This window comes from Xiphophorus hellerii, chromosome 12, assembly GCF_003331165.1.
Source record: "Xiphophorus hellerii strain 12219 chromosome 12, Xiphophorus_hellerii-4.1, whole genome shotgun sequence".
Classification (NCBI taxonomy): Eukaryota; Metazoa; Chordata; class Actinopteri; order Cyprinodontiformes; family Poeciliidae; genus Xiphophorus; species Xiphophorus hellerii.
The window spans coordinates 9990016-10012523 of record NC_045683.1 but is presented as its reverse complement, the minus strand read 5'-3'; the positions used below and the strand labels follow the sequence as shown (position 1 = coordinate 10012523).

At 37.2% G+C, this 22508-nt stretch overlaps 1 protein-coding gene across 37 annotated transcripts in view; it reads left to right on the top strand.

Moving 5' to 3' along the window:
* Window positions 1-22508, top strand: part of camk2b1 (calcium/calmodulin-dependent protein kinase (CaM kinase) II beta 1) — an 82656-nt gene that overhangs the window by 15054 nt on the left and 45094 nt on the right. For 29 of the 37 annotated variants that reach the window (XM_032579628.1, XM_032579626.1, XM_032579624.1 and 26 more), the window contains exons 3-9: window positions 2556-2615; window positions 3524-3578; window positions 3991-4056; window positions 15820-15892; window positions 20048-20150; window positions 20828-20911; window positions 21063-21157. In XM_032579628.1, the coding sequence (XP_032435519.1) occupies window positions 2556-2615; window positions 3524-3578; window positions 3991-4056; window positions 15820-15892; window positions 20048-20150; window positions 20828-20911; window positions 21063-21157 (536 nt within the window). Of the gene's footprint in view, window positions 1-2555; window positions 2616-3523; window positions 3579-3990; window positions 4057-11628; window positions 11702-15819; window positions 15893-20047; window positions 20151-20827; window positions 20912-21062; window positions 21158-22508 lie in introns of all 37 variants that reach the window. The other 8 variants (XM_032579631.1, XM_032579627.1, XM_032579622.1 and 5 more) reach the window with 1 other exon arrangement.

The window sequence follows — 22508 nt, the reverse complement described above, 5'->3', positions numbered from 1 at the left end:
CATTTGAAAACACTTCCTGTATTTACCCAAATATGCTCAGTTAAAAGCATACTTGGATGAACCAAGGTGTACTTTTGGCTAGTTCGTTTGTCTAGAAAGTCTGGTTCATTTGACCAAAAGAGCGAACTGTGGTCCGCATACAAACCTTGGTTTTGGTTTGGTTAAAGTGATTTCTGGTGTGACTTGAATGCATATTATGAATTCTGGACTTCAAAAGCAGGAAGTCGACTAAAGCACCGGGCATTCTGGGTAAACGCAACCAAAACAAACTCAAAAGTCTAACGGTAGAGGGAGAAATGGCTTGTGAACTTTTACTAAAAACAAAAGAGCAAGCTCTACAGTCTGATGTCACTTAATTTTTTTTTTTTACATATCAGCAAAAGTTGTTTTTTTGTTGTTTCCTTTTGTGGTTCTTGGTGCAGCGCCACCACAGGCGAGGAGTGGGACATGTTTTTCAAATGGTTTGTTTTGTTTGAAAGAGTGCAGAGTGAAAGCAAACTGCAGCAGCTGAAAATGTAACAAATGTTGCAATTTTGGTAACCAATCGAACTGAGTCTACGGGACTGTTGGGTGTGAAAACACTCTAGTCAATTAATAGATATGCTCCTATTTATCATGAAAACAGAAGAAAAGCAGAAAGTTGGAAAAGATTTTTTGTAAGTAGATTTTGACGTAATTTTTTGCCTGAATTTATTCTTCAATTGAGGTTGTGGGCCTCCCTTTGGGTGTTCTTTGAACACCCCTGCTATAGAGAATAGATAAAATCTCAGGTATGTCGACAAATGGACCAAACCACGATGAACGGAGACAACAACTCTGGGCCATTTCTCTTCTCGTATTATCAGCAGATGCCACCAACAAACTGAAACCCGATCCTGGCCCATTTGATCTTTTTTCCACCATTTGGCATCATAACATATCAAGGACGGTTCAGCAGAAACACAAGTTTAGGCAGAGTGGACATTTAGACAAAGCAAACAATATCCTCACCTGGAGATTAGAAAAAAGCAGCTTGATTTACAGAGAGATGAATAGAAAATCATGCCTTTTTGTTTCACTGGCTCCTCAAACAGAAGAGTCAGAGAAAGAAAACAAGCAGCAGCAGCAGGCGCAGTGATTAGCATTGTTTTAATCTTTCAACAGAAAGATGGCACGCAGGCTTAATTGTTGTTCCTCCTCCCACCTCCTCTCTCCCTCTTCAACACTCCCCCACTCCTTTCTCCAACTGGCTCAGCTTGTCTTCTAAGACTGTAATCACTGGGCTTACACGTCACTGTCACTCCTCTGTACCCATGGAAATGTGTCTGCTTGCCTTTTTCCAAGCTATTTCTGTCACAGATTCTACTATACTGTTTCCAGCAACAGCATGTATTTATTTTCATCAATTGTTTGAGTGTTGGTGTTTACAGGGATCCACTTCTTCTTGGGTTTTTCTGTCTGTGGGCATGTTTGGTCCGATCGCCTCGTTCTGAAATGATAAAATACTTAAACCAGAAATAGCATCTGTGTTAGGTCTGTTTTGCTCTAAACTCCAAAGGATTTTCGGGAATCAGAAAAAAGCCCGATCGAGGTTGGGGCGCTGCTTTGTGCTTCACTGTGACTGATTACAGTGTCAGAGGAGTATTATATTGATCTGATCTTCATCTTTGTATGCAGATCTCCTTATTTCAGCCTTAAGCTCAGGATGATATCACTTCTTTACCAGCAAGTACCACTATCTCAGGCACGCCTACTTCCAATCAATAAATAAAACCTTTTAAATGATGATTGCAGAGTCTTTAAAACACAATTTATGTTTCAGTAAAACTTCATCTTATTGGTGGAAACTCAAAAGCGGAATATTTGCATCTTCAAAAAGGACTGTTTCAATTACTTTATTCTTATTTTTTAATAATTTATATTGCATTGCACGACAGAGTATTCGGTCCATTGCAGCTATTTGAAAAACTAAAACAATGAGGAGGAGTAAACGTCTGTTAATAAAACTCACAAGTTTCTGGATTAATTTCACTTATTTATGAGACAAAGCGTGGATATTCTCTAATGTCAAAAAGTCATAGATTTGCAAGAAAAAAATATAACTTTCCATGATTAAAGGCATAAATTTACAGATATTCAAACTAAAATGTTATTTGACATTATAAAATCAGATATTTGTGATACAAATACCAGAAGAGAAAATATCCAGATGTTGATCTACTTGAATCTTAGAGGACTTCTGGCATTTTTGTGGCAAACATCAGACTTTGTATAGTTTACCAGTTTAAGATAAGAAAAAAAATCAAAAATAATCCACAAAAAATTGATCTATGAAGCTTATTGTGATTATTTGAACAAATTAAACAAAATGTGCCATTTAAATTTTTTTTTTTTACTATATCATGCTGCATTTTCTCACTATTCTTCACCTAATTAGTTGCTACTTCAGCATTTTCTTTTTGTATCAGATAAAGTAAAATTTCACACATGTCTAACCCTGATGCAGACATCTCTCTGCATTAGATTTTGCTCATTGTGTTTCACTTCTTAATTATTGTTTCTGTGTTGTTTTGCAGATCACCAGAAGTTGGAGCGAGAGGCTCGGATCTGTCGCCTTTTGAAACACCCCAACATTGGTGAGGAACTCTTTCTGTTTTACTCCTTCTAATGCCAACACAGTGAAATATGAAATACTTTTGAGCAACTTTATTGATTTTTCTCAATTTATATCTAATTCATAGTTGGGTTGCAACTAACAAATATTTTAGCAATTGATTAATCTGTCAGTTACTGTTGTGGTTAATTGGATAAAAATGGGTACACTCTGCAGATTTTTCATTAAGCTAATTTTCTTTCTATCTAATATTATTGATATATTAGATATTTGAAGTAAATAAATAATTAACTTTCTTTTTTAAATTAAAAAAATGCTTAGACATAACATTCCTTTAGTGAATTTGAACTGGGTGAATGAAAAAAGATGCCACTTGGGGAGTTTTTGGTGAAACATATTGATGGATAAACGTTTTCTGTACAGTTTGGGGTTAATTACTGCTCTGACTGTGTTTTTCAGCAAATGGCCTTTTTTGAATTTCCATACTCCAGTTAACAGTTAGTCAATTACTAAATTAGTAATTTGAAATCTGATTCATTGTTTCATCCCTAATTTATACTGATCATTTTTATTCCCCTCAAAGTATTCGCACAGTTTACTCAAAATGGAGCAATGTTGATTCTGATTTTTATTTTTTAAATGAAATATAACAGTGCAATACGTTCTCCTGTTGCTTAAATGTATAATTTTAATGGCAGAACCTCTTGCTATAATGCAAATACATGACATAAGGCTCTATTATTATGACTCCCTATGGTTTTATTCCCTCACATCCTCTCCCTGCTGTTTTTTACGCTCCTTTAATCTCTCACTTAAAATGCAGCACTGATGCTTTTTCAGAGGCAGTTAGAAAAAGCATCAAATTAATCGTTACAGCAAAATAAATTTACAATGACTGTACTAAACGTTTATTGCTCAATTCTTTTACAGTTCGTCTTCACGACAGTATATCAGAGGAGGGTTTCCACTACCTCCTGTTTGACTTGTAAGTCATCCTTCCTCTCTCTCTCCTTTTTTTTTTTTACACACATGCTTCATCATCTTTTTCCTCCTCTCCCTCGATTCCTGCACCCTCTGTGCATATATAGCATTGCATAACTCTCTCCTATATTTACCCCATCCTTGTCACCACCGCCACCCACACCCTCCGCATCCATCTCTCAGCAATTCCCTCTAGTTTCCATGGCAACGGTGTGGGAAGAGGGGCGGAGGGGAGATTTTAGGGGGAAACGGGGTGAGCCGCAAATAAACCAAAAAGTGGTGATGAAATCCTTGTTTTTGGATTTCTTTGTGTTTCTTTTTTCTGTTGTTCTTTCCTGGAATGTTGTAAAAAAAACAAAACAAACAACAACATTGGAACGTCTTAACGTTGAATAAATGTGTTTTTGTTGATGCAGGGTGACCGGAGGTGAACTGTTTGAGGACATCGTAGCCAGAGAGTACTACAGCGAGGCGGACGCCAGGTAGGAGCGCGGCCTTCGTCTCTCTGCGTCCTCTTCTTCAAAACGTTCCCAGTCTGTTGTCGTCTTGTCTGTAGTTTTCTATGTACTTCTTTATTCCTCTCAATTTCCTCTCCTTTTCCTTTAGTTTCTGATCCTTGTTGTCTTGTCTCACCCCTTGTTTTCAGCTTCATAAATCATGTAGACGTGTTATTTTTCCGTCTTTCTTTTCTTACAATTCTTGTTATTTTTTCTTGCTTAGTTTTTGTCTCTTCAAAAGGCTGTTTTCCTTTTTCTCTTTCTTATTCTAACTCCTGCAGTTACTTGCAAAAGTATCTGCACCCCATGACCACATTTTGGCAAATTTCAACCAAAAACTTCAGTGTATTTTATTGGAACAAAATAGTGCATAATTTAAAGTGTAGGGAAACGAATACTCGGTTTTCAAAAGGTTTAACAAATGGAATCAGTGTGGCGTCTACTCGTACTCAGCTCTCCTATGTCGATACTTTGTAGAAGCACAATATGCTGCAACAAGTTACGTCTGAACAAGCTTTGCTGATCTAGATAGAGTTTTCTTCCCGTCAATTCAAATCATCACATCTGTCCCTGCTGGAGACTGCATGATGTGCAGTGCTAGCTTTCTGCCAAATGTAGCACTTATTCAAAAATCTTTTAGTTTCTCCTCATCTGACCAGGTCGTCCCATGATAGGGGTGGGAATTTATCGCATCATTTATCATCTATTGTGATAAATTTCTTACCTTGAAATATCTTTGTCACAATAAATTGTAATTAATTAGAATTAAACATTTAATTTGAATTAAATATTTTGAAAACCATGCATAATTTCCTCCATTTTCTAATCATGCACTACATTGTGTTGGTCTACTACATAAAATCTTAATAAAATACATTAAAGTTTGTAGTTTTAATGCAATAAAAAGAGGGAGAATGTTCACTGGGGACGAATACTTTTGCCAGTCGCTGTAATTTTGCTGTCAACTATCTTTTCTCTTTGCTCTTTTCTTTTCACCATTCTTCCCTTTTCCTTTGCTTTCTCCATTGCACTACTTGCCCTCACCTCTCACACCGACACATCATACACCTTTAAGACCCAACTTAGGTTTGACCAATCACTTTTCAGCATAAAAAACCATCTGATTTTACAGATTCAACACTAAGTTAGTCTGTTGGAGATAAATATGGACTCTGTTATATAGCAAATTGCAGCACTTCTGATTTATAGGCTATTAAAATTATATTTGTGATTTCCATCCAGAGGTCATTCCAAGGTTCTTGCTAAACCAGTAATTAGATGCTTTGAAAGCTGTGAACATCATCATTTTCACCGTTTATTTACTAAAAATAATTGGAACCACCATAAATGTATGTCTTAATTAGCTTTCTGCTGAAGCTTTTTAAACTACTGTATAATCAGCAGATTCCTATTGGTCAAATCTCAAGGCTTTATTTTAAAGACTTGGTGAGGTTTGCAGGTGCAGTTTGCTCAGGATGCACGTTGTGCTGTTCATCATTCTTCTGCTTTGCTTCTCCTCAGACAGTGGAAAAGATAAAAACAATGTCAGCAAATCTGAAGTTTGAACTACAGTGACAGTTTCAGTTTCTTTTTCATTTGGTTTTATTCTTTTTCTCCCTTTTACCACCGACTGCGCTGTTTTATATCTAACGCCCACTGCCCCCTGCTGACTCATCTCCACACACAGTTCACTTTAACAATAGACGGAAGAGGAAACGGAGTAGTGGGGGGGGTGGACAGACAATAGGCTGAGAGAAGAGTGAAAGAGATACTTGAAACTGACAGTTGTGAGTGTGGGTGTCAGTCCATTCACTAACATTAAAAGCCAAGCAGAGTTGCCTGTCTTTTTAAGCTAAAATCACTACAGTATGTGACGGTAAATGGTCGATTTCAGCTCCAGTCTCCACTTTTAAGCTGCTTCATTTGTAGCTTGTAATTATTCTGTGTAAGATCTGGTGATATTCCTGATCTAAAGAGCAGGGTTTCTGGTTTTGACCTGGTGTAAAAAGACTTATCTGTTAACAGTCCTAAATTACTGGTGCTTTTGATAACAGGTGTCTCTTTGCAGACTTGTGTCTGTTGCTCATGCAGTTTAAGCTATGTGTGGAAGTCCACACATAGCAAGATATCTGTAAAAAATAGATTTTATGCATTATGGCCTTTCATCCTCACAAAAAAAATATTTATTTAAAAAAACTCCAAGCAAAATGGACATTTAAGAAAACTCAGTATTTGTGTTTGCGTGTGTGCATTGGAAAATTGAGTTTGAAATGTGCATTATACAGTATACTGCGACAGATAATGCGCTAATATATCCACATACTTGCTTTGACTCAATTCCCAATCAAGCACTGCTTGACTTTTAGCTGTTAGCACAACAAGCATCAACAATTAAATCAGGGCAGATATGACCCGTTTTGTTTCCTGACTGAGTCGCTGATTAGCGGCCAGGATCGATTTAATCTCATTATTGTAGCTACAAGAGTGAATAATTATTTTATTGTTCAGCAGCTGAATATAGTTTTACTGGACGGGAACTGCTGGTGTGTTTCCAGGAGCGCCAACAGGTGGCTGAGAAGCCCATAAATCACTCACAGCAGAAAGGTCATATCCAGCAGTGTTCAGTAATTTGTTCCCTTTTTTTGAAAGGAAACCCATTTTATATCGTAGAAAATAATACAACACAATTAAGCCTGAAATGTCAAATGTCAAGATTATTTAAAATCTTCTACAGCTTCTGAAAACCTTAAATAAATGTATGACCTTTGAAACATTTAATCTGATGTGGCCCTTCAACGTCGACTAAAATGCGGAGGCCATCACTTGTCAAAGGCTGGCTAGACTTGAGTGCAGATCCTATAAATAAATCATGATTTACATTTCCTCTTAGTGTTGCCCACAGAATTTGCATCAGGGATGAACATAAGAAAAGGCAAATGTACTCTCAGGTGAAAACATAACAGAGCTTTAATGATGCACTCAAAAACAAATAAATGCCTTGTCAAGATTTATGCAAAAATATGCTGTATTTATGAGTCAAGGTAGATCCAACCCCCGCTCGCAGCTGTTCATCATAGCTTATGTTTGAATGTTAGCATATCTGGCCCACCTGTCGCAGAGATTATTGTGGATTTTAGGAAAGATAGGAATATGTCATAACACATCCGATTTTTCCATTTTTATTGATTTTCTTTTGCTTTCTTTTCTAAAAAAAGAAATAAACTGCAGAAAATATGATCAGAAAGTTGCTTTTATTTCAACCATTCCGTCAATGAGTTTTACAACAAAGTATTAGGGACTTTTTGTTTAACTAAAAGAATGTAGAAATAATATTAGTAGAATAAAGATGCAATCATTTGAGAAGAAAGTTGTTTTAACAAGGAAAAAAGTTTGAAGAATTAATTTGTTTTTATTCTTTGTGTTGGAGTTTTCATAAATTTGTTACTTCGTTCCCCCACTATTATGACTATATTCTGGTAAGATTCTATTGTTGTATCACTTTGAGTTTATTGTCATACGACTTTATTCTTGTGTTATTACGACTGTATTCTTGCAACATGATGAGTTTATTTCCATTTTTAAAAAAAATCTTAGCCTGGCCCTAATATTCTGTCAAAGAGTTGACCTGAATTCAAAGTCCAAATAGATAAATGCTCGTCAAACAAGATGGCGGCTTTGGGCATGCTGACATCACTCTGAACTATGGAAACCCAAGGAGTGCATTTGTGGAAAAAAAGACAAAAATTTTCATAAATTAAATCTTCCAAAATCAACAATTTGAATTACTGATGAAATGGATTCATAACCCAGCCCTAGTTTTAAGCAATCCAAACCCAAACCAACATCTGAACCGGTTGGTGATCATTTCCCTTCCTGAATATCTTTTCCTCCTTCATCTGAATGTCACTCATTCAGGCCAGTATCAAACAAACGCTCACACATACACACACCGCCACATTGGCTCCCTTGGAGACTAGCAAGAAGTGGGACTTTAATTAGCCATGATAATTAGTCTCACTCTCACTCAGACCACAAACTGTGCAGAATCACACCTTGTTGCCCCCAGTCAGAATCTATCAGAGTTCCTTTTAAGGAACGCTTGATCAGATCAAGGCCACAATGAGTAAATTTGTGAGTAAATTACACCAAAGTATGAAACAAGCAATCCTTCCTAACCAGGGGTTATACAGGCTGAATAGTAAATCTAATACACACCAGTGTTAGTTTATTTTTAAAATAGTTTTACCCCAGAAATGGCATTACTCGTACAAAAACTGAGCAACAGACAGCGGACCTTGGACTGCTCCCCAGTTCTGTACTGAAGCGTTTATAGCAGAACATGTGGTAAAATAGGGAATTTTGAAATGATTTTTCCCAATTACAAAACACTCCCAAGCTGCTCAAAAAAGAGACACTTTTTGGATGTAAAGGTCCAGAAAGCAGAACCTAGGTGAACCTTGCTGCACCGTAGTGGCCGACAGCGCGTTGAGGAGTTATGAACAAATCTGACGCAGAATAAGTACAATCCTCGCTCACTCAGAGAATCCTGCAGATTTCTGATCACTTCAGTTTGAAAGATGTTCCCTGATTTCAAAACTTTAGCTGCCGCTTGTAATTCCAGTCTCAGTTTAGCTGCAGTGTGGATTCAGCCTCCAGATCGATATCAAAACTCTGAGAAGTTTGATTCGATCCTTGCTCATGTTCATAATACATAATGTATTCATCTGCTTGATGCGCGATTGTGGATTCTCTGTTTAGCTTGTTGAACATTAATTAAGCCGAATGAAAATTAAATGGACTTGAATATGTCATTATGATCATTTTAAGAAATGACTGGAGAAAAATAGATTATGATTTTTGTTTTCAGTGAAAATTACAGAAAACAAAAAAGTCTAGCGCAATCCCTGAGTGAGACACACAGCCATGCATAGTGTCCAGCTTAGTTTTGTCAACATCTGACAAAACTAAGCTTAGCATGGCCTGGTTGATTTGCTTCCACTCAGTAAATGGAAACACAGCTAATTTGCATTTTCTTTTTTGCAACATTTTAAAAATTCGCATCACAATTGGATGGAAATATTTCACTCCTTATAAAAGCTCCCAACTTTGTATCAGATCACAGTACAATTGATTTGTATGTCTAAAATATCTAAAAATGTTCTTAAAAATATTATGTCATCAACTGTAAAAAAAAAAAAAAAAAAAAGCAATAAAAATTACATTTTGTCAAATGTGAAGTATTTTTACACCCTGCACATTTGGCTCTATGTTTATTTTTTTAAACATTTATCAGTTTGCCTTCCTGCAGAGAACTGATGTTACTTTTTTTAGCCAGTGTGGGTTTGGCTGCACTTTCGACCAGTCTCGACGGACAGGCAGGTTCTTTAAAAGAACGTAATGTTTTTCGACAGCAAGACAATAGAGGGTTGCACCAACAGGTAACAGAGGAAAGACATGGAGGCGTTCTTTAATTTCTAAATGCCATGCTCAGTGGGATGCTGTCAACTTGCACCTCACACCTTTGCATTGCTTTATTCAGTAAGGTTTCCAATGGCTTTTTGTTTTAATCAAAGAAAAAAATCCAACAAACAGAAAGACCGGAAATCTGAACAGGCTGAAGTTGTCTTTTGATTTTCGCCTATTTTAAGTTAAACGTTACCAAAATTAATCATTAATCTTCTTATCTGCTGAATTTTGAAGCTATTGATAGACACTAAAAAATCAATGGCAATAAATTAAGCATTTTGGAGTTTGCACCGACAGCTTTTGGTTAAATTTATAACCAGCTAAAATTAAGTCTTAAAGTCTTATTGCTTATTGCTTAGAGATTAAATATTTCTTTCTTTTTGGTTTGCTGCCCAACATTTTGCTTTTCGGTATCACTACAAGCACGTGTGAATATTGAGTTACAACGTCCTAAATGTGACCTAGTCCAACTATGAGGTGCCATGAGGCTGGGTCAAGATGGAAGCCAGATATTTTGAGGCATTTAATAAAGAGCAGACATATGCATCAAATATGTCCTGGCATGCAAAAAATGTCTTTGCTCTGTTGTGAACTTCAGATTCAAAATCCTTCAACCTTATTTTCCCACTGTTTCCTTTTCTACATTGAACTTGGACATAATTTCAAAAAAATAACAATTACCATGGTTTACTTGAGTCCTTAAAAACTTGGAATGTTTTCCAGATCTGGATAAGTAAGGAAAGTTTTGAAAAGAAAATGTAAAAAGCATTGTGTTTTAACATTTCCAGGTTTTCTGATTTCCTAAAATAAAATGCATTGAAATGATTGCATTTCAAAATTCAGCCAGTACATATTCAGCACCAGTCGATTTTGTGTTGACTGTAAAAGCTCCAGTGACAAAACGTCCAAAAATCAAACATTTTGGGGTTAGTCAAAAAAGAATAAAAAATAGGAATTCACGCCACACTTTTTGAATCGATGAGAACGATATTCATCAAAGCAGTGTCCTTGGATCAGATTTTTACCTAAACTTGCCCTTCAGGCTCTAGATTGCTACATAAAATGTGTTTTAAGGCCTTGGACGTTTTTTTTTTTTTTAATAAACTAGACAATGATTTATATTAGAAACAGAAGATTTAACCTCAGATATCTATTTTATTACTCTTACCTCCTTAGATACAGCTTATTCACAATTTAAAGTAAAAGTTTCTACAATTTCATACCTGGATATTAATAATTTTCTCAATGAGAGGAAAGTTTTAGGCATGTATTGTTGCCACATGTAATATTTGTGTGTTTTTGTATGTGGTTCCGCAAATGATGCATATGCATTTATCTCTCTGATTCTCTCTCTCAGTCCTCCCACTCACATAGTCGGTGTGGGTGTGGATCCTGCAGGCGGCCCGTCTACCTGCGCCTGCCATTAGTCACATATTCTGTACATTATCATCACAATGATTCTACACGAAATATTTCAAAATGAACACGCTCATCGTTCTGAGGAAGTTTCATGTTTGTCTTTGCATTGCACAAGCACACAGTGCTGTTTTTCCGTTCAGCGATAGAAAAATAACCGCTGTCCTCTATGATTCACTGTCCATTCCATTTCTTTTATTTAGTATCTCTTTCTGTTCTATGCAAAAAGGTGATTATCTTTTCTCTCACAAGCTGTCATCTCTGTTCTGTACTTTTCCCATGGCAGCGTTGTTGTGATTTCTGTCTGGCGGGTTTCTCTGCTGTGGCTGTTCTCGTCTCATCATGTTTAAAAAAAAAAAAAAAAGCAAAACGAAACATTTTTGTCTCCTCCACCTACACCTACTTGCCTACCATTTTCATTCCTCTCTGTCTGCTTCACATCCTTTTCTTTTCCTCTGCCTGTCTCATGATTTCCTCTGACATCCACTGTCACTCCTCTAACCTGCCCTGCCCTTTTTCTCCCCTGTAATGTGGGGCTTTTTGGCCTCGTCTGTCACTCTGCTCATCTGGCATCCTCGTCCTTTTCCATACCTCTCTGTGCATCCCTGTGGCTCATCTGTCCTCCTCTGTCCCCCTTCCCCCGCTGTCCCTCCTCTCTCTGTTTTGTCTTCACAGTCACTGTATCCATCAGATTCTAGAAAGTGTCCATCACATTCACCAACATGACATAGTGCACAGGGACCTGAAGGTTAGTATGTGTAGAGGAGCATCTGCATCCCACCCTTCAACCCTGCCCCTTCCCAAACTTTGCTTGCTACCTTTCCCTTTTCCCCTCTTTTCCTCCTTCCTCCTCTTCGCCTGTTTGTCTATCCTCTTCGTTTCTAGTCTGACGTCCGCCTGTCTGGCTCGTGTGTTGTTGTGATGAATGTTTTCTTTTTGCTTAATGTTAATGAATTTGTTTTATATATTTGTTTTATTTTTCTAATTGGAAGAATCTGGCCCACCTCACCCACTTTTTCCAGTTTCATCTGCCCTCCCAGTTGCTCTTCTCACAACCATCCTACAATCGGCCACAAAGCCTAAGCTCCTGTTGCACTGACTGCAAGTACACTCATAAAATGAAGGAGCATGCTCACACACGGTCACATCCTTGATAAATGTTCAGCATGCATCGCATCTAGGGATGCAACGATCCACTTTTTTCACTTCTGATACCGATACAGGTATCTGGGGTTTAGTATCGGTTGATACCAATCCGATACAAAAAAATAGAGCTGAATTTACTTTTTTTTTAAAACACAAACATAAATGTACTATATTCTGAAATTTATTTGATAACTCTGCACCAGGACAGCACATTTAAATATACCAGTAGGTTCACAAGCTTGGTGAAACATGTAAAAACCTAAATTTAATTTGTATATCAGCCAATGTAAAATAAATAAGAAACTGAAACTGACAAAAATATTACTTTGACTACCTTGGCCAAACAGTAAAAATAAACTGTAGCAAATCTTCTTTCAAATGCTTCAGAAATGCAATTAGAAATTCTAAATATAATGTAAATTAAATAATAAATCATAGAATTAAACTAAATAGATCTGCGCTTATACTCGATGTATAACTTTTTTTTATATATAGACCGATACAGATATTAATATCGGATTGGTGCAGCTCTAATTATATCTTGGGCTGGACGATATGGCTGATGATATGGCTATGTTAGTCGATATTGATAACTTTTGACTCGTTTATATATCTGAAATATTAAAACTGGTGGTCTGACCTTGCCTGTTTTATCCACAATTTTCACTCCATGCTATTGTTTATTTTTAAGGAGTTATGAAGCAAAACCTTGAACTTATGCTGCGCAAGTTGCTCAAGAAGTTGTTGCTAGGTAACAAAAGGGTGCGGGAAAACCTGTGAGGTTCTGGATGGAAGTTCAGTGAAATTATTTAATATTCTGTCAGACGTATTATGTATTGATGTTGATCATGTCTATTGCGAAATATATTGGTATTGATTTATTGTGTAGCCCTAATTATTATCTCATTATGCATATGTCAAAGAAGTGTCTAGACAGCAGTAAATGTTAATTTATCTATGTGCCATACTTAAATAAAATATAGGTGCTCTGTGTTTGTATAATGCTGAAATTTCTAGATGGGGTAATCAGTGGATTTTTAAAATAATGTTCTTGCTTAGTGTATGTTGGTGCGTGAGCATGTCAGCTTGGAGTCATTAATGGAGCCACAAAGCTGTTTTAGGAGAAGAAGAAAAACAGTTCACTCACTAATGGGTGTGATCATTAGCAGAATGTATGACAAAAAATGGCTACAGTAATAATCAGGATTAAGTTTCAAGCATCTACATTAGTGGCATTCTGTGAGTGCAAAAAAAACAAAAAACTTTGCTCATCTGTTTGTCAAAGATGTACAAAAACATGCATTTTTATTCAATTTTTTGCTGTAAGGATATGAAGACATTAAGAATGATTACTCAGACTTGTCAGTATGTAAAGTCAAAGCAGAATGCCTGTTTTGTTGTACTTTTTTCGGTTTGATCTGTTTTATCCTGAACCTCGGTGAAGAACGAGAGCAGATTATTATTGCAATGGTGTCTTCACTACAGAAACAACACATACAAAATACAAACAAGTTTTGATTTTATAGGACAGAGCTTATGTGCAGCCACATTTCTTCTTGTGATCACCCAGTATCCAGACACACTAAGTATATGTGAACTACCCAGTATTTATTCATTGGGAGACCTTTAGAGATGAGACAGTGCTCTTAATTTATAGCCCTGAACTTTGCACTCAGGTCAATGCATCTTTTTCCTCCACCGTCTCTGTGTTTCAGATTGTGTGTCTACGACCCCACATAGACTTGTTATGTAATTTAGGTTTTGTTACATCAAGGGTCTACTTTGTAATTTTACTGAATTTCTTTTAGATCAGAGGATGATTTTTAACTTTAGATTTAGATACATTACATGCCTTATACAGATCAGATAATTGCTAAAAAGGAATTTTACCCTGATGACAGCATTTTAGACCCCATAGTAACTAGTTTAGATGTTTTGTAAACAAATAGATATTTGATTTACATGTTTTGTGCAACTGAAAATTGCACAGAAATGATTTTATTCTGTGTTGGTAGTTCTTCATCCAATCTCTGCCACCATTAAGACATTTCCCTTTCAAATGAATACCCTGCAATTGCAATCAAAGCAAATTTAGTATAGTTTTAAAAAGTAGGAAGAAAGTTATATCAACAAATGTCAAAGAGATTCCATGCAGTCACTTTCCTCATTATATTAGTTTGATGTGTGGCTGGAAGGGGAAAAATGGACGAAAAATATGATAAAATAATTGATGGTCCTTTAAAAGTGGAAATAAATCCCAATTAAGAGCTCTCTCTCACCATTACTTTTGTTTTTTTATTTGATATTCATTTTGTAGCTGTGTTTTTAAATTCAATGATAACTGGATTCTTCACCTTTTGCACATTTCTTTTCAAATCAACAGTATTTTTATTACTGAGTAGAATTTTTAAAAACTTTTTACTTTCTGTCTTCATCTTAAGGAAACAAAAGTTTTCAGTAAATTACAGAATTAATTAATGGCCTCCAATATACCAAAACACAATAAAGTTGGTAGTTTAGTAAGAGAATTTATTGTTCTGGAATCAAATTTTATTGCAGACATTCATGAGGAAAAGAACGTGCATGCTCTACCTCTTCTTCCTTTAAATTAAAAACATCTCAAATTATTTCTAATCTAACCTCAGTAGTACAAAACCACATGCCACAGAGTGCACCATTTGATAATTATGCATAGACATTAAATCAGATATTTTAACCCACAAACTAAATCCTTTAAAAAACGTTCAGTGCACAGGAGGCACTCATGCATGATGAAGCTTTTACCAAACACAGACACACACCAGTCCAGATATACTGTACATGCATGTACTTTATAAAAGTGTGTGTCACTGCAGCTCTACTCATCCATCATCTGATAATATTCATACTTTTATACCTTGTTGTATCCTGTCAGTGTTGTCTTCCCGTTAATCATAGCCACCTCTTCCATCATGGCAGATATATTATCTAGTCTCACACTTCTGCTGCCTCCTAGTTTCTTTCTCTCTGTTTTTAGTCTCTGATGACTTGCCAACATCACCTTTATTTCAGTCTTATCAGCTTGTTCTCATACAGACACAATTTTCAAATGTTATTAATTGCGTAATGACTCAACCCTTCGTTTACCTTCTTCATCAATGTTTTCCTTGCCCCCCTGTGGCCAGCCATATTTTCATATCCCATCTCCACCGAGGCCTGCTGGGTAAAACACGGATGGTGGAAGGGCATCTAGAGTCAGATGAAATTTCTAATATTTTTTGGATGAGGGTTGTTGAAAAATATATCAAACTGAAAGTAATTGCCTCCATCAGCTGGTTCTTGCATATTAGATTGACATAAAGGAGTCTTCTGTTGCAGAAAATCCACAGCTGTACCATTCTACCATTTAGGTTACTGTAATTCTCCACAACAATTAACCTAAAAAGTCCACTGAAACCTTTATATATTGGTTTTATGCTATGGCTTTAAGGCTAACTCAGAGGCAACAGATTTAGCTTCATTTTCTGATCATTTTGCTTGTTTTGGGTCCACCAAAGCCAGCGAATGGTTCAAATGTAGCACTCTGGCAACATAAGAGTCTTTTCAACTCTTGTTCTACCCCTAAAATCTTCCCCACCACCCACCTACCCTTTCTTTTCTGCACCCCATGGCCTGTGCACGGGTTTGCAGCGCTGCTAAGACTAACATGCGCCCCCCCCTTCCCTTGGTGTTTGCATGCAGTCATTGCATCCAGCAGATCCTGGAGGCGGTGCTTCACTGCCATCAAATGGGCGTGGTGCACCGGGACCTAAAGGTGAGTGATGGGAATTGCTTTGCTGCCCACGTAAAGTTATATATTACTTATATTTTTGTGTCTTTGGGGTTCATGGTCGAGCTGTTCTGTAGTTTAACGAACTACAACGTCTTCTGTTGGTAAGACGTTGTAGTTGTTGCTTGCAAAGTCTGAAGAGTTATAGAGGGCTGTGGATCATCTCATTGCTCATATTACAGTTCAGACTGAACATAATACCTGGTTTTTAAATTCGAAAGTCATGCAGATTCAGGGCAAAATGTTCCCTGAGTTTTCTCCAGGTTTCTTCAGCTATACTAAACTTACAGCTACATTTTTGTATAAACATAACTTTTAGTGTGTAGAGAGTTCAAGCATGCAACAATGTCAAGCATGCAATGCAGGTCATGCAGGCTGACCAATGCTTCTGCTATGTAACCTTTTTGTAGCAGGATTTCTGTCACAGCTGCTCCACATAATATCAGCTGAGAGAGTACCTCATCTCAGGTTCTTTTACTTGACAGCGAGAAGTAATATATATTCCTTTATCAGGTATTCTGTGGTTTGGATTGATATTACACCCATGAAAACCATTTTCTTGTAAAATAGTAATTATTAACTTGCGATTAGTTTATGTTTACCGGTTGCAAGAAGAACTGGTTGTAAATTTAGAGGTGATTTTGTCAGGAATAATTTGTCAGATTGTCCACACAGCCTTCAGTGCTCTCAAGGGATTTTTTTTTTTGCTGAGATGCTTTTACTACTTCTCCAAACAACATGTCAAATATGATCTGTGTCTATAAACAAATAGAAATCAACCTGTTTCCCAGTCTTGCATTTTGCTGCTTGTGTTGTACCTGCTGGTATTTCTGTATGTTCTTCCTGTCTGTATGTTGCATCTTGTTTTGCATGATGCACTTTGTCAAGTAGACCTCTATGCAAATGTCAGTCCTGGCATTCCAGCAAAGGCTGCTGTGTTTATCAGAACTGTTGTGGGCAAAGACTTTATTTAGCTTACGCACCTATCTTGTTTCACAGCCATGCACCGGAGAGTGTTTCTCGCAATAGGTCATAGTGTGATGACTGAGGACAGCCCGACTGACATGATCCCTCGAATTAGCAATAGACATGACAACAGAGTCAAGTTGTGACTTTGTGCCAACAAAAACAATCTCAATGCACACACTGTACAGAAGACGATGTAATGTGCAGTGCAAAGTTTTTCAACTCCCTTGAGCTACAAACTTTTAGTGTGCATTCACATCAGCTCTGTTTAGTCTGCTTTATTCAAACTCTAGTTCATTTACCTAGAAAGTCTGGTTCGTTTGGGGATGTGTGAATGCAGAATTGAACTAAAAAAAAGCCTACAAACCAAGGTTTGGTTCAGTGGAAGTGAACACTGGCATGGTTCGAATACATAAATGAAATCTAAGTGGACCGGAGACTATTCAATAAACAGGAAGCGAACTATAGCACACGGCCTTCTGGGTAATACATCCAAAACAAACGTGAAAGTCTAGTGCTAGCGGGAGAAATGTCTTTTTCTTTTACCAAAGACAAAAGAGAAATCCTACAACTGCTAAAATCTGACTTCTTTCAATTTTTGTTTATATTTTGTGAAGAGGAAGTTGTGCTCATGTTTTCTTCAGAGGTCTTTATGTTATTTCCTTCTGTGGTTCTTGGTGCAGTGCCACCACAGGCGAGGAGGGGAGCAGATTTTTGGATCGTTTGACACAGTGCAGTGTGAAAGTGAACCACACCAGCTGAAAATCTAACAAATGTTGCACTTTTTGTCCCCACTTGCACCGAGTCTACTGGACTATTAGGTGTGATAACCCCCTTAGTGTATTTTTGTTTTGGGATATTATGTGATGGAACCAAACACAACCTGGAATAAAAGTGACACTGGGTTTTTAAGGTTTTTGACACATTTGTATTTAGCCCGCTCTGATACCACTAAGTAAAATCAAATGCAAACAGTTGCAGTCCGTATAAACCCAGCTGTCTGTGAAGGGTTTTTAGGGAAGATTAGTGAACAAACGACATCAAGAAACACAGCAGACCAATCAGGGAAAAAGCTGTGGAGAGGTTTAGAGCAGAGTCAGGTCATGAAACAACATGCCAAGTTCAAAACATTTCAAAAAACATCAATCCAGCATCAGAACTGAAAACGTAGCAATGTTGTGCTCCCTAGAAAAGTGGTACGAAGAAAGAAACGTGGGGTCATCTGTGGATCTAACCACAGTGTGTGGAAGAAATGTTTTGGTCAGCTGGAGTCAATGGGGCTGAATACAAATATAGAATAAATCCGGAAAAAAAACAAAAACAAAAAGTTTAACCTTGAGCTCTCAACATGCTTGCAGCTCAAATTGCTAAAAAATTGGTTCTGCAAAGTATTGGGACAATGGGGCTTAATACAAATGTCAGCCATGCTGTTCCAGTATTTATTTATCAGCATTTTTAAAGCTATGCACCGTTGGTCTACCACATAAACTATAATAAAATATATTTGTGGGTTTCACATGACAGAGTGTTAAAATATTCAGAGTATAAATACTTTGACAGTACACTGTATTTTGCTGTTAAAACACATGGAATTTTAAAATGCAGCTGCTGCTTAAAACATGTTTTGTGTTCTACTAAATCAAAGTTCACTGATGTAGATGAACTTCAGGTTCCTGCTCTGCAAATTCCTTAAAAATAGTCAGCTTCCCAACGTATGCGTACATACCTGCCACTCTCCCTCCTCAGTACCAGATCCTTAACTGGTAAATAAATAGAAGAGGAAGTGCGAAAATCTGAGACTGGGAATTTCTCCAAATCAAACACCCACTCATGACCTGCTCTCCAATGCAGCTTTTCCATCATCTGTCGGTAACCGTCCCTCTCTGCCCTCCTCAACCAAAACCAGCTGCTAATCTTCTCTGCACTTAGTCTGCCAAAAAGTAGCAGGAGAAAAGGTGGTGCTCTTGTGTCAAGCAGCCCTGATGTTTGTTACTTAGTGTTTGAATGTGAGGTCACCTTTTTGATGGAAGCCGCTGCTTCCTCACGAATTTCACCCACATTCGTTGTCACAGATTATACTGCGCTGGCACCTTCTAAACTCCCTGGTTTACAAAAGAAAACCTAACCAAATGCAAGGAGAATATCATGACATGATATAGGCTCAAAATGGAAGCATTACCAATTCTTTTGCCTTCTTGGCTTAAGATGCTAGCAGAAGCACGACTCTAACTACATGTGTTTTGAGGACAGGCGAATCGTCTGATTTGAGGACAGAAAACAATGAAAGGATGCAGGCAGATGCTGCTGCATTGCAGGGGAAGTGGTGACAGATATCCAACCTAAATATAATGTCCTAATTCTTTGATTTCAAAAAGTGTGGACACGTTACTCTTCACTGATCTATATTAGGAAACAGCTGCATTAGCTAAAGGATGTTAAAAAAAACTTTAAAAGCTGACGCTTCACTGACACCAAGAAGTCTTTTTTTTCCTATGTTAACTTTGAAGTTAAGTGTTTGGGTAGGTGTCTAACTCCCCAGGCATCGACTGAAATAATTGAGTCTACCTATGCAGATTAAAGGGTAACTTTGATAACCAATCTGATATAATATGTAAGTAATTATGTTAGCAATCCTGGTGATTATCCAGCATCAAGATTATTGGAAAAAATGATAGCCCCAGATCATATTTTGTGTTAATATTTCCCGCAGGAGGGCTTTGTGCAGTAGTCAGAGCTGCCTGTTACCTTTACAGAGGCAATGATTAAGTGAGACTAAGAAGAAAGTGAGAAAGAGCAGAGACCAGTGGGGATAGATGCCCATTATTAGAGCTCTCCTCTAACAGAGAATAATGAGGCTAGCTGCATTTTCTAGGCCACAGAGATGGAGCCTATAGAGCCTCATTGCATGAGGCCAGGAAATAAGAGTCCTGCAGATTTATCAGGTTTAACTGTTGTAATGTGGACCAACTTCTACTGTAAATCTGTTATCTGTCAGTGCATGAATAAAAACATAAAACGTGTGCCTTGCAAATGTTTGTCTTGACTGAAAGCAGCCTTCATGAACCCCTTTGCAAACGTTTTTGCATGTCTGCTTCTAGCTTTTACTCCATGAGGATTGTCGTTTGCTTTTCCTATAAGTTCTTTGATAACCTTTTGCCGTCTTCTTCTCTTCAGCCAGAGAACCTGCTCCTCGCAAGCAAGTGTAAGAACGCTGCAGTGAAGCTTGCAGACTTTGGCCTGGCCATCGAGGTGCAGGGGGATCAGCAGGCCTGGTTTGGTAGGTATCCCAGAAGCAACGGCAGTAAATCTGGGGTACATTTTATTCAATTGACATAATAAACTACTCTGTCATTGTGTTTTGTCCCCCATACGGAGGCAACTTAAACATTTTATGAGCTAAACACAATAAAGAGTACAGCTTGGATAACAACATTTTTGTTGCACTTTTTTTTTGTCTTCCTATATTTGTGTTCTTTATAAAGTTGTGATTATAATATTGACTTTTGTAGAGAAGGAAGTTACGATTTTAGGTTTTAGGTTTTGTGTAGCCAACCATTTTTCATTTGTTGTAGACTGCAATGAGAAAAATATATTTTCATAAGTAAAGTGTTCTGCCAGTCGAACTAGTAGTTTTTCATCAATAGTAAGAAATTATTTACTTAAAACAAACTAATATTTCTTGTTGAAAAGTTACTTGTAAGTTACTTTTGTCCTATTTCAAGTGTACTAAGAGGTTTTCACTAGAAACTAGACCAAAAATACTTAGTAGGATTTTGTGTTTTTGCAGTGAAATTGACTGAAGGAGTTAGTATTTGTTAGACAAATAGGTCACAGTGTATGACTGAGAATTTCCAGCAGTTCAAGGCTAAAATACTGACTATTTTGTTGGTTTCTCTGCACAATCTGTTGCCTTGCTAATCAATAGTGGATGTTTTTTTTGTTTTTTTGCTGCAGGGTTTGCAGGAACACCAGGATACCTGTCCCCCGAGGTATTGAGGAAGGAGGCATATGGCAAACCTGTGGACATCTGGGCCTGCGGTGCGTTGTAGAGAAACACACTCGTTTAAACACAACATCCATATGGTATTTCCTAAGTGATCACACACAAAACAGCAGAAGGTTGAGTTGATGATGTGTGTGTTTTTGTTTCGTCGGTGTGTATGTTTTCTTGTGTGTGTTTGTGACTCAGGGGTGATTCTCTACATCCTGCTGGTGGGTTACCCTCCTTTCTGGGACGAGGACCAGCACAAGCTGTACCAGCAGATCAAGGCTGGGGCTTATGATGTGAGTCTCCGCTCTTTTTCCCTTCTCCTCCTTCCATCGTGATGCCCTCCCTGCTGCTCCCGCTGCCCCCGTTCCCTTTTGGCTGCTCTTACGTAACCGAGTTGCCTCATTCATATTTCAAGGGGTGCAAGAGCGAAGGTTTCACCATGGATCACAGTGAACTTCATGCCAAATAAAGAGAGAGAAACTGACTGACTCTCTGGCAGTGATTCTGTCCTCATGGGGCACAGGCCTTAGTGTTTATGCCTAAACACAACAGGACCTGATGGGTTGAGGGATTCTGAACAAATTGCTGGAGGCTCCGCTTGGACTGGCCTTTCAGTTTTAATAAACAATCCGACCAAAGAGAGCCGCTGTGGCTTATATGTAAAAATCATGTTTGCTGTGTTTCTAAAACATTAATAAAGTTGGTAAAAGTAGTCCTCAACAGTTGTCAATATGTGCATTGATAATCTGTTCTGGGAAGAAATTTTCACTGCATGTTATTAATGACTTTAAGTTTGAAATTTTCCCAACTTTTTGCACTTTTGATTTTTTTTTCTTTTCCTGTATTTTCTTTTATTTCATTTATTGCACTATGAAAATCTAACAAGCTTTTCAAAATGTGTCCTGAGCAGCCATGTTGGGTAGATGAGTACGGTCCTTGCAAAGCACAGGGGCGGGAACAGTGAGCAGTATGCATAAATTAATTGAAGCATTCAATCAAATACAGTCTGGCTCTTTAGAGAGCTTCAGTCCTGCAGACAGAGAATGATATCTTCTTTTGAACATTTAATCATGGAAGGCTATTTTAGGGATGTTCTGCACTATATTTATCTTATGGAGACCAAAAATATGAAATTGATGTATTTAAAATTACTCTAATATAGGGTGTTTTATCAGATGTAAAAATCTTATTTAAAATGCAAATCTGAAATCATGCTGCTTGTTTTAGCAAAAATTTACAAAATCTTTGTTCTTTAGATTTAAAGAAAAAATAAGACTTTTTAGAGGAGAGGAGTGAAGAGGAGTGTTTTATGTATGTTTATGTACAGTAATCTTAGTATTAAGTGTGAATAAATTAACACTAAATGCAATATATTATACTTTGGATCAAATACATTAGAAGACCAAAGTACAGCTGACAATAACAATGCTATATAAAAGGGTTGAGATAAAATGTTTCAGAGAACATTAATATTATTATTATTATTATTATTATTATTATTAGGGTTTTTCCACCAGTGACATATCAGTGCTAATCTCTAATCTGGGCCTGATTAGCACTGAGCCAATTTCCAACTGGCCATTACATCATCACATAACTTAAAATGCCTTTTTTAGTAAAATCTTTAAAACTTTCTCTGTTGTA